The following is a 12,943-nucleotide window of genomic DNA, read 5'->3' as shown; positions in this document are numbered from 1 at the left end:
AGAGTAGGGATGGGCATTTCAAATGTTTTCCATATTCAAAGAAGTGGGGGGGTGGGGTGCTAGGGGTACCACATGAGCATGTGTGATTTCAAATGTCACAACCCTTACAATAATGGAACACTGGTGTCTTAGTTTTATATTTGATTTAACAAAGGTTTTTCTTTTATCTCCCATAATTCAATGAATCTCACAAGTAATGTAATCCTAACAAGGAAGCTTCATTTATAAAACCAGTACACTTTATTCCAAAACAAGTCAAACTATGACTGCACAATACATCCTAAACAGTTACCAAAACCGAAAAGGCGGGGGCGGGGGGAGAAAAGAAAAAAACAAAAGGTATAAATTTACAAAAGATGTATTGTTGTTAATCTTCATCAGAAGAGTGGGTGTGGGCTGCCTCCTGTGCCTCCTGTGCCTCCTGTGCCTCCTGTGCCTGGTGTTTCTGTATCTTGGCAATCAGCTCTGTGGAGAGAAGACCAGAGTGAAGCACGTGAGAGCTGAGGCACACGGGGGTTTCAAGCTGTGCTATACTGTAAGGTGCTATTGGTGAAGGGGTGAACCAAACACAAAAAATGCGGGCGAGCTTCTCCCTGAATTGCTTCTATGCTTTTAGCTGCCATCTGGGAGAGGCTAACAAGCACAATACAAAAAACCCACAGAAAGGAAACTGCCTTTTGAAAACCTTTGCATAATTTCCTTTTTTATATTATATATATGCATGTGTTTACATAGCAATAAATTAATACTATGCACATTTCACATTTGCCATTTAACATCTGGTAGCAGACAGTCAAAGAGTTGAATCCACAGTTGAGGTGAGCATGTATTCTTTCTATGGGAGAGAGGGCTAGGGCTGTGCAGGTGACAGATTCCACCATGGTGATTGGTATTATTAGCGATGGGTGGGGGGGTCCCTTACGCTATTCTAAAAAGTAGGAGGAGCCTTTTGTTTTACTGTTCAATCAAACAGTTACTACAGAAATACAAAATAAAGGTAATATTAATAAGTACACAAGACAAACAGGATAAAATAAAGATTTAAAAGAATCATGTTCCAATTATATTGCAAATTGTTTTCTTAAGTGTTATGGCTTAAAATCCCAACTTTAAAAGGAGCATTTGAAGTAGACTTTTTAGATTGAAATACATATTTTAAAGAAGTATATGTCAATTAATCAGTTTAACTGTTGTTTTTAAGTGTTACAACCATGTGCTTTCAGTTATGTTGTGTGTAGAGGTTCCTTGCCAAAAATACCAACATGGCTGTCAGGCTTTAATGATAATTGCAATGTTTTTCTATTCATTTTAAAAACTATATAAATGGAGCCTGTCAATTTGTTATGCACTTTTCATCACAAGCTTTTAATAATACTCAATAAGGTCACTGACAAAAGATTGTCATCAACATTTTTGAAGCTAAAAACAAACAGCGCTATAATAAATCATAAATAACAGATTCAGTAAGTATTCAATTCAGTAGCTACATAATTAAAACCTGATCACTACTCGTTTTAATTTAGATCCAATACTTAATGTTCTACAACAATTCCAAAACAGCCTTTAATTAAACCCTACAGTTACCCACTGCAGTTGTAGTCTTTTAAACTATTTAATCTCGCCCCTCTATAGAAACTATAGAACTGCCAGGCATCACTCTGTCGATGTGTTTACATGAGGTGACTTTAGGTCGCGCAGACTTTCCTCATTCTGCATAGAATCTGCACAGAATCTGACCATTTAGTCAATGAATGCTCAGACTTTCAGCTGATTCAAGCCACATCAAGTTTTCAAAACCTCAATGCGTGAGATTTGTCACTTGAAAAAAAGACAGAAACCGGTCAGCCTGAGCTGGAGTGGGGGGTGAGGGGGGCGTGTGCGTAGCATAAGTTTGTTTGAAATGCTTGATATGTGCGTGACTTCAGAGCTTTGTACGCAAACACACACTTCTAGCATAACAATACTAAATACTGAAAGAAAACAAAATTAGTGCACAATGATTAAAAAATAGATGACTATAATAGGACAAAAATGCCCTAATGTATTTTCTGGTGTTATAGGCACTTCTCAGCTGACACAACATTGCTACAACATTGTGTGCTAGCAAGGTTGCTTGTGCAGCTGCCACAGCGGGATTCGAACCCGGACTGTACCGCATCACCAAACACAGGCGCTTCGAAATCTCTACATTTATATATAAAAAAAAAAAAAAAAAAAAAAAAAAAAAAGGGCTGGTATTGACAATATATTTCACCACGGTGAGGCGGTATACCATTTACCGGCACAGCCCTACCTTTGGCTGGATTGAAGACCCCATTGGTCTGCTGGTTGCACACATAGCAACGCTTGGACTTCCGATAATGCTGTAGAGCGCAGGCTTCACAGAAATAGTGCCGGCACCTGGAAGCAGAAACGGCGGGTCAGTGCTCGGTGCGGTATGGACCCTACAGATGTGGCCCTTAAGAACATTATTCAGATGGTTAACAATGGGAAATATGTCCCAGCAAGGAGGGTGTGGATGCTCACTTGGTGATGATGGGGTTCTTGAAGGAGTCCCTGCAGATGAAGCACTTGAAAGGAAGGTCTTCCTCATCGCTGCTCACCTCGTAGTTCTCATCATCTGCAGGAGAGACAGCATTAGCCTCAAACTGATAACTTCAGCGCTTCTATGACACGGTATATCAATTTGCTTACACCCTATTCCTCATTAACCTTCTTAATGGTCCCTTAGTTGCTCCCATTTCTTCTTCACTGTCTTTTTCTTCTCAAAGATATGACAGAGACAGCCTTACTCGCTTAGTTGGCTGAGTTGGGTGTGCGTTAGCTGATCCGATAGTTAGGGCTAATCAAGAGGCATCTACACCCCGCTCACTCACCGTTCGCCCCATATCGTCCCTCTTCCAGTTCCCTCTCGATCTGCCAGCCGTGTTTGTAGTCCGATCGGTCGTGAGAGAACTTGCAGCTGTCTGCGAGGGGACACAAACACAGGCACGCTGACTTATCTCCAATGGGTGACTTACATTTGAACGTACAACAGCTTTAAATCTACCCTTCAAGAGCAAATCACACACGATGCTACAGGTGAAGTCCAAAGTACAACTTGACCACTGAAGTAGGTGGACATAAAGAGGAAGGAATACAATACTAAATAAACCTAAAGCAACTGAGCTAAAGCTTGTCCTCGTTGTCAGCCTCAGAGCAGATCTTCTGGGGAAGATATACATGTGCCTTCCAACTCAACTGAACACATCTCTCGAAGTCCTCCCCCTCTCCACACACTGCAGCTGACCAGTTCATACCCCATTGGTTTATCAAAGCCTGGTGTCGCAGGAACAGTGACGGATAAGAGAAGCAGATAAAACTCATCTGTGACACTTGTTCTCACAGACGCCCCCGAGAGCCGAGATACAAACTCACCCCCGAAGCCACAGAAGCCAGTCTCTTTGTAGTCCTTGCAGATGTCGGGTTGGTAATCCCACCGCACTGTGGCCCTCAGGTGCTCTGGGGCTCTGATGGGACCTTTCCTACAATGGGGTGGGGGAAAAAAAAGGCAACACTATAGAAAACTCCCTATATATGGCTATAAGAAATCCACGTTGCAGAGAACAAGGACAGAATCAGACACTCAAACACATTACAACAAAGGCAGTTTTAAGAACCTATATATATTAAAACAATTAAACAGTACAGTGTTTGTATAATAAGAAGCTTTGAGAAACCTAGAACGCATGAAAAAAATATTATTAGCACCTTTCAGCCACCATACACGACCTTTAAAAAAACAAAAAAACACAACAATAGACAAAGCGCCCCCCGCCTCTCGTGCCATTTCTCTGCCACTACGCAGCTCCGTTATCAATTGAGTGAAAACAACCACCAATTACTAAATAAGAATTATAATGGTGGGTCTCGGTAGGATAAGAATCAACATTTTCATCCTGTACAGTCATACAATACATACATTTGTGTATCAAGTAAAGAAAGGACACACAGCATGTGGCCAAATAACTCCTATTAAATCATATCTCATTAGGAGTATTTACATGTTATAAAGTTAAACAAAACACGATGCTCACAAGCTGAATTTGATGCCACCACAGTCTGCTGAAAGAGATTGTTGTGATGGGACATTGAAAACAATTGGTATGCATGTAATTAAAAATAATAATAATAATAATAACAACATTATTATTACTACTACTACTACAACAATATATCAAAGGTGACAAACATAATTAATTAATTTAAATAGTTAAGCAAATTGAATCAATAATTTGTTAGAAATACATTTTTATTTTTGCGGAGCTGCTTCTCTGCAGTTGGTGAGCAGGGCAGCGGTGTACTGAAGACACTGTATTCAAAACTGCATACTACACATACTACATAACAACATGTCAGTAATGTTGAAATGCTGGTTTGTAGTTTGTGTATACGCCTGCCAAGCAGCTTGAGAGAGAGAGAGAGAGAGAGAGATAGTAATGGTTGCATTATTAATAATAACATTGATGTTGATACAGACGAATACGAAAAAACTAGATGGAAAAAGAATGTATTCAAAATTATATTGGGAATTGTTCCTAATACTATGAAAATAATTACAAATGTATGTTTATGGGAGTGTTTTAAAACTAACTGAAACAATAATAATTGATTAATAACTGCAAATATTGACCTAATAATTATTAACCATATTGTCTAAGGAGTTTCTATAATGACGATTGATATTAATACGATCTTCTGAATATTTATGATATGCACATTGCGAATCATATCCAGATGAAACTGATAGTTGACCCTTATGACTCGGACAGGATAAAAACAATCTGCGATGCAATTTCCTGGAGCTTTTCACAGCGCAACTGGCCACTGCACCTTCCATAAGAGAGCTCAAATATCTTCTAAGGCAAGGTTGCCGCACGGACACTCCTTCCCTGGCTTGCCCGTCTAGTGCATGTTGGCCACATGGGCAAGTGGGGGGAGATGTGTGGGGGGATGTCTAAAGCAGTCTTTTTAAATTGGTATGTCCCAGGTTTCATAGTAACAGTTCACACCAACTGCAAATTTTCCCCCTTGGTGTGTTTTTGTTCATATGCAAATGTGTGTTCAAATGTCTAAATGTTGTGGTTATGAATATATACTTGTAATAATGGAAATGGCCTAAAAGGCCAGATCACATGAAAAGGCACGAGGGCTTCGATTGACACATCAGTATATGCCATACATTGCCTCACATATAGGGCCAGGAGATTCTGGACCTCTGTCTTTTCTTCCTTCGGCACTGTGCAGCAATGGCACATTATTGAACATTTACATTATAGATTAGCGCAATTTACAATGACAATAACAGCTCTTGAAGCTATTAACACTGAATTAACAGACACACGCCTCATGACAACTCAGAATTGCTTGATCTTAGATATGCTCCTTGCTAAGGAAGGAGGTGTGTGCCATATTGTTGGGGATCACTGTGTTTACAGAATCTGATCAAGAGGGCTTACTTTGTGATTAACATGTCCAAAATGTATTTTTATATCTAATGGTTGAAACAACTTTTCGCAATTTTACGAAATTAATGTAACATGTTCATGTTTCATTAAAGAGGGCAACTGTTGGGGTAAAATTGCTTTACAGTAAGATACTAGTTAATACTTGCTCTTATAAGGGTTTCCTTGTTCTTATTAGGATTTCTCTGCTCAGACTTATCTGTGTGACAGATAGAGATAATTTCTACTGCCGTGGACATTCTTTAGTTAACGAACCAAAACTATATAACATGTTCTTATCAGTATACTGTGTGCTGTGTCCTTGGTACCAGTGCTTCCATGTCTGGATGAAATATTGTTTCCCCAATTAGAAAGAATACCTTATCAATTATTGCTTCCCGTGTCTCGGAACTGCCCCGGGACATATGCCAAGAAAATATCATCCAGGTTCGGGAACGGCCCCAAACCTCCTTTGAAATATTGCTTGTAGATGTATAAAAGGCTGTGTGAAACGTTCAATAAACGAAGATAAACGAACAGACATTGTGTCAGTGACTTTACTTCCCAGGCCTGTCTCCTGTTGAAAAGCCTCATCTGTTACTGGAAGCGCTCACTGGGGTGCCTGATTCACTGGGACCTGAAGGGTTGTTTCAACTGAAGCTTTGTACCTTAACAAAATGCAATTGTCTTCTATTTACAGTGCAAAACAATGCATTAGCCTATATATTAGAAAGATATTATAACATAGTTTATGGATATCTAGAGTCTTTAAAAAAATACGAGAATTTTGGGCTTTAAATGGGCATTTAAAATCCTGTTCTGTGGGGAAATTAGGTCCATCTGCTCGTATCTTAATGTTTCTGTTTCCCACAGCTATATGAATAAAAATGGGTGTCTGAACGTCGAAAACCATAGATACAAACTTATCAAACACATTAATCACCACCCCCATGTTTTGTTTTGTTTTTTAAAAGGGAAAATCCGAAATCAGGAAAAATTAAATCCGAAATTTCAAAATAATAAAATGGATTTCATAATGCCCTACCTATAGTAACCACTCAGGCCCTGCAGGTCAGAATTCATCAACCATTTCAATAGCACTGTAATGGGCTGAAGCAAAAATGGCTAAAAATTATCCCACTGGAAAGCAATGGGGGAGCACCAGTATAAGAAATTGTACATAAAACAAAATGGCAGAAATATTTCAACATCTATGCTGCTTATCTGAACTCTTTAGTATTTGTATGGCTTGGCTTGTGTTTTTTTGCTTTGTAGTGTGTCGTTTTCCTATTGAGAACACAGAAGTGGTCTCAACTGGTATTAACTAAATCACAAATCTTGCGTTATTTCTTGTGGTCAGACATTGATTGTGTGTGCGACACGCTCTGCTCTAGCCAGTCAGTCGGTCTCACCTGACCATGCCAGAAGAAGCATTGCCCATCGACGTGTCCTTTGGTTTGATGAACTTCTGGTAGTTATTGATCCCCCGGTAGATTTTGTCATCCTCTTTCCCCACCAGTTCCTGATGGAATCAAGCATACTGATTACCAAAACAAAAAAAACAACAGAAAACCGAGGGGAGGTGTGGGGATCTCCAACCACTTTTCATTCGTGGACACAGTAGCGCATATCGATAAGTCGCTCAAGATTGCATCCACGAACACAATCCATTTATACAAGCCCTAGAGGGATTTAATGTAAGTCTTGCTGACCTGCTATATACAGCTCTGGAAAGAATTAGCAGTCCACTGCAAAATGATCAGTTTCTCTGGTTTTACTGTGTTTGGGTAAAATGAACATTTTTGTTTTATTCTATAAACTACTGACAACATTTCTCCCAAATTCCAAATATGAATGGAATGGAATGGCTGCCATACATGTAGAATTTTAAGAAAAAATTCTGATTTTAAGAAAAAATTGCAGTGGTATCTTAATTTTTCCAGAGCTGTATATACCGATGAAGCAGGGCCAATCATGCCAGGCAGGAGTGGCACACCATGCTCACTGTGCGGAGGGGGCTGCGGGATACTGGGATAGCTCACCTCTTGGATCTTCTGGCTGCGCTCGAAGATGGCCTGGGCGTCCTTCCCCTTCTCAGTGTCCAGCTCATACACTGCTGTGGCGCCCATATCCTCTGGCCCTTCTGGCTTCTACTGGAGCAAAGCAGGGAAGAGTTTAACAGGGGGCGAGAATACAAGCATTTGTTTGATTTGAAACTGGAAACACAATGTCAGGTTGTTGTTTTTTTTGCTTGTAATACTAATAACACCAGCTCTATGTGGCAGGAAGAAAACTTCCATTCCCAGCTGGGTTTCCAATTTCATGCTGGTTTAATCCCCATGAGTTTTGCATGTCCTCCATGTATCTCCCTGACATCTTCAGTCAGATAATCCCTTGCCATTCTAAGCAACTATTCCTGCTGAAGCCACATCTGGGAAGGTCAGTTGAGCTTGAATTTCCAGATTACTACTGCCAAAGCCTCTGTGCATTGATGTACTTCACACTCATGCACTGACTCCAGCAGTGTCAGCAGTGACAGGTCTGTTGCTGGAAGAAGTGTGCTGGCCAACAGCATGACAAAGGACAATCTAAAGACTGACTGGACTGGCGTAGAGCAAAGGCATTTCCACAAATTAGGAACAAAGCAGCAGTTCTACAGCGCTGCACAGATGTGTCCAAAAAGTCAAAATCAGAGATGGAAACACTGCAATACCACAGACTACATTTGACAAGTCACTCTTTTTCTTCAGATTTGCCCTGCACATTGTAGTGATCTGGGACTGTTATGTGGAGGGACTGCAGTGTGTCATGTGTCTGTCAGTTCTGTGTGTTGGGGTGGAGCAGTTCATTTGGGGATCTGTGTTGTTAAGGGTAATCGGGGGGGCAAGGCCATATATAGAAGTGCCCCGTTTTCCCACCGTGCAGAAGTAATTTAGAGAGACTGTGTTCCACATGCTCCGTTAGAAAGCATTTTTTTTCTTAAATAAACCTGTTGCAGAAACCCAGACTCTCTCCTGTTATTTGTTGTGTTTCTCAGTGGTGACTACAGTAGCCAAAAGCCTAAAACGCTACATTACGTTTTGCCAGTTTGTGAAATAGTCCACTGCTGACTGATGGCCAACATTAAGAACAAAAGATAGTTTACAAACGAGAGGAGGCCATTCGCCCCATCGTGTTCGTTTGGTGTCCCTTAATAACTAAGTGATCAAAGGATCCTATCCAGTCTATTTTTAAATGTTGCCAAATTGTCAGCTTCAACCAGATCGCTGGGGAGTTTGTTCTATATTGTGATGACTCTCTGTGTGAAGAAGTGTCTCCTGTTTTCCGTCTTGAATCCCATGAAGCCCAATTTCCATTTGTGTCCCCGGGTCTGTGTGTCCCTGCTGATCTGGAAAAGCTCCTCTGGTTTGATGTGGTCAATGTCTTTCATGATTTTGAAGACTTGAATCAAGTCCCCACGTAGTCTCCTCTGTTCCAGGGTGAAAAGGTTCAGTTCCTCAGTCTCTCAGCAGGACATTCCCTTCAGACCTGGAATAAGTCTGGTTGCTCTCCTCTGAACTGCCTCTAGAGCAGCGATATCTTTCTTGAAGTCTGGAGCCCAGAACTGTACACAGTATCCAGATGAGCTCTAACAAGTGCATTGTACAGTCTTAACATATATTTTGACAATATACCCTAACATCCTGTTTGCCTTTTTTATTGCTTCCCCACATTGTTTGGCTGGAGAAAGTGAGGAGTCCACATAGACTCCTAGGTCTTTCTCATTACTTCATCTAGTTCTATTCCTCCCATAGTGTAATTATAGTGGACATTTTTGTTACCTGCATGTAATACCTTGCACTTGTCCACATTGAATTTCATCTGCCAGGTGTCGGCCCACAATTGAATATTAACGAAGTCCCTTTGGATAACCTGTGCTGCCGAGATTTTATCTGCTGAGCCACCTATTTTAGTATCGTCTGCAAAGTTGACAAGTTTGCTGTTGCACCGTGGCTTCCAGGTCTAACATTTTGTTCCTTATACTTCTGGCATTGAGGTACAAACATTTCAGGACTTTCCTACTAGTAGTTTCCCATTTTTTCCTTAGTGAAACATCTCACATCTCCCATTGTCAGAGCTCCCTGCCCCCCCTGGTCCCTAGTTTAAAAGATTCTCAATCACTCTGCACATACGCTCTCCCAATGCATTAGCCCCCCTTCTGTTTAGATGTAGACTGTCCGGTTTTTACAGGTCCCATCTATCCCAGAAGAAAGATCAATGCTCCATAAATCTAAAACCCTCTTCCCTACACCAAGATTTCAACCACGTTAAACTTTCTAATCTCTGCCTGTCTCCCTGGCCATGCACGTGGTACCGGGAGTATTTCAGAGAAAACCACCATGGATGTTCTGCTCTGTAGTTCCTTTCCTAACTCTTTAAATTTGTCTTGCATAACCTGTGCCCTTCCTTTTCCTATGTCATTGGTTCCAATGTGGACCATGACCAGTGGATTCCCCCTGGCTTTGGCCAGTACCCCATCTACTAGTTTAGGGAGATCTACAACCTGAGCACCAGGCAGGCAAGATACCATGCAAGTCTCCTTGTCACTAGAACACACTGTGTGATCTACAGGATTGAATCTCCTACTATAACTACCTCCCTGTTCTGGGGGGGAGTGGGCACCATGGTGCTCTGGTGCTCTGGTGCTCAACTGCCCTCCCGTCACCCTCTGAGCTGTCACTGTCCAACTCGGTGTCCAGCAGTTGGAACCTGTTGGGCATTTCCAGCTCTTGGGATGTCTATAAGGGTTGTGCAGCCCTTTTCTGTGGTTACGACCTACTGTAACCCAGCAGTTCTCTACGCTGTCCTGCTCTAAGGTCTCAACTCTCCTAGGTTATGGTGTGCACACCATCTCTCTCATGGGCTGATTGACTAATTCTTCTATATCACTAATACAGCACAGATCAACAGCTGGGCCCCTCAAGATCAAGGCATGTTGAAATCCTAGAGATCAAGGTCCAACAACGTTCATCCAGGAAGGCATTCTTTCTGCAAACCTGACACTGTAGTGGCCACATGCTTCTAAATGTTACAGTTTTCTAGTTTTTTGTCTACCTGCCCCCAATCCACACCTAACTGGCTCCACCTAGAACAGAATTCCTGCTAGTCCTTGACTAAATCACCTTTCTACAACCTATTTACTTTCACCAACTCAGCAGCTGAACTGAACTTCAATTAAGGCAAACTACAGACAATGCTAACTTCAATTAAGGCAAACTGAAAACAAAATGAGGAATGCTAAGACTGGTCTTAAACTAGGCAGCTAGTGGCAGCTTGTTCCTGTTTCAGTTGCTGCCCAGTGCTTTATGACAAAATAAACCAAGGACAAAGAGGACTTTGTGTTGACAGTTAAAACACCTAATATGGGCTCCTGATACCTCCAATACACAATACATCTTACACAGAGAATACTTACAGCAGATCTGGTAGATTTGTAAGATACTGTGACTTTCTCTTCTTTGTTTTCGGGCTCACTGTCACTAGAAGACACTTTCTCCTTCTCCGTCTTCTTGCTCTAAAAGGGGGCATCAACAACCATATTCACAAAGCATGATAAAGTATATTACAGCATACAAAATTCCCCACTAAGTAGTTGGTACTATTGGTTTTAAATCAGTGGTAAAATCATGTGTTTTCATCAGCACCTGCAATCGTAAATAAGTGAATGGTAGTATGTTTTTTTTAATCTAAGATGTCTATATAACAATATCTATAGTTGAAGTCAAAAGTATCCACACCCTTCACTTGAAACAATTATATTATGTGATTTATTTAGTTAAATATGTACTAAGGGTTTGTTTTTACAAGTACTTTTTTCAGAGTTTCTTAAAAACTGATTCAGCATTGACAAAAAAAAAAAAGGCAAATCGTTTCTCTAGGCAGAATCAATGTTCAAGCCAGCTCTGAAGACATCATTGACAAATAAGTAAAGTTTGTTTTCCAATATGTATCAAAGTAAATTAATCACAGAATGACACTTTTAAATAAAGGGTGTTAATACTTTGGACTACAACTTTATTTATGACATACAGCCCTGGAAAAAATTAAGAGAATTAAATCAGCATCTCTACATGTATGGCAGCCATTCCATTCCATTCATATTTTTATTTGGAATTTGGGAGAAATGGTGTCAGTAGTTTATAGAATAAAACAAATGTTCATTTTACCCAAACACATACGAATAAATAGTAAAACCAGAGAAACTGATCATTTTGCAGTGCATGTCATGATTTTTTCCAGAGCTGTATGTATGTATGTGTGTGTGTGTGTATGCACACACACATATATTTACATAATTGCATAATTCCCCATTAAAATCCTGGTCATACCTTCTGGATCATTGGATTGATAATGCTGGACTTTTTCTCTCTCCGAACGACCGTATTCCCTTCATCATCGCTGTTACTCCCTGTGCCAACAAACACATAAACACACAACAACCTAAATACACAGCCCTGCCACGTTACAATCTGCATCTCTTAACAGAATTATATTTTGGACATGCCACAGGACCAGACACAGAAAATGTGTACATTATAACACTGCAGGCCTAGAATACTCTCAGAGGTGCTTGATAATATATTGACAACGCAGTTGGGGAGTGTGGGAGAAACCAGACCACTGCTTCTCAGTCCTGGTCCTGGGCCCCACCTACTACACTGGTGGTTCTTGTTCCAACCAAGCTCTCAATTACTTAATTTAACCCTTAATTGGAGTAATAATTTGCTTACATTTTACTTTTTTTTTTATTGTGTAACTGATACAAATGTGTGTTCCTTAATAAGATAATAAGTTAATTATACAATGTTATACTTAAGTACAAACCCCTACTGTTTAAAATAATGAATAGGCTCTGATTTAGGAAAATATTAGTTAAATTAAGGGTGCAATTAAGTAATTAATAAAAAAACAGCAGGGTAGGGGCTCCTCCAGGACCAGGGTGGAGAACCACTGATCTTCATTTTGAGCAAGTCAGTGGTGCGTCGTTACACTGATCAGGGTCTCTTCACAAGGATCAAAGTGCTGCCCTGTGTGCATAATAAGGATGTCAGTATTTATTAAAAGGAAGGATTTCTGGTTCATCGTAAATACCAAACACATGTGCTACATTGTATTGCAGTAGCTGTTACAATCATTTAAAAACAATCTCTTGGAACATGTTCCGTATTAAACATTAAAAACACAGAATACTGAACTGTTATTGGACGCAATTTAAAGAGTACAACAGAGCTTCAACAAAAAACCTTGTAACTGTTTTACCTTTATCACTGTCGCTGGCTTTACGTTTCCGAGCACTGAATTTTTTGTTGGTTTTCTTAAAAAGAAAAGTACAGGTCGCTTTAGACCCTTGCGTCTCATCCGCCATTTTTCAACTTTGACAACACGGTCCTGCACTCTCTGGTGTTACAAGGAGGTTTCTG

General features: G+C 40.4%; 1 protein-coding gene across 1 annotated transcript; it reads right to left on the bottom strand.

The window, feature by feature from the left end:
• Positions 1-217: 217 nt before the first annotated feature.
• rnf113a (ring finger protein 113A) lies at positions 218-12,919 on the bottom strand. The gene is made up of 10 exons (XM_066698459.1): positions 12,783-12,919; positions 11,852-11,931; positions 10,939-11,037; positions 7,526-7,633; positions 6,896-7,005; positions 3,418-3,524; positions 2,877-2,966; positions 2,527-2,620; positions 2,294-2,400; positions 218-465 (listed from the first exon to the last, which is right to left on the bottom strand). Exons 1-10 carry the CDS (start codon positions 12,886-12,888, stop codon positions 368-370), a joined length of 999 nt encoding a protein of 332 aa, XP_066554556.1. The 5' UTR covers positions 12,889-12,919; the 3' UTR covers positions 218-367.
• Positions 12,920-12,943: the final 24 nt, after the last annotated feature.

This window comes from Amia ocellicauda, chromosome 3, assembly GCF_036373705.1.
Source record: "Amia ocellicauda isolate fAmiCal2 chromosome 3, fAmiCal2.hap1, whole genome shotgun sequence".
NCBI classification, from domain to species: domain Eukaryota; kingdom Metazoa; phylum Chordata; class Actinopteri; order Amiiformes; family Amiidae; genus Amia; species Amia ocellicauda.
This window is presented reverse-complemented; position numbering and strand designations above follow the sequence as displayed.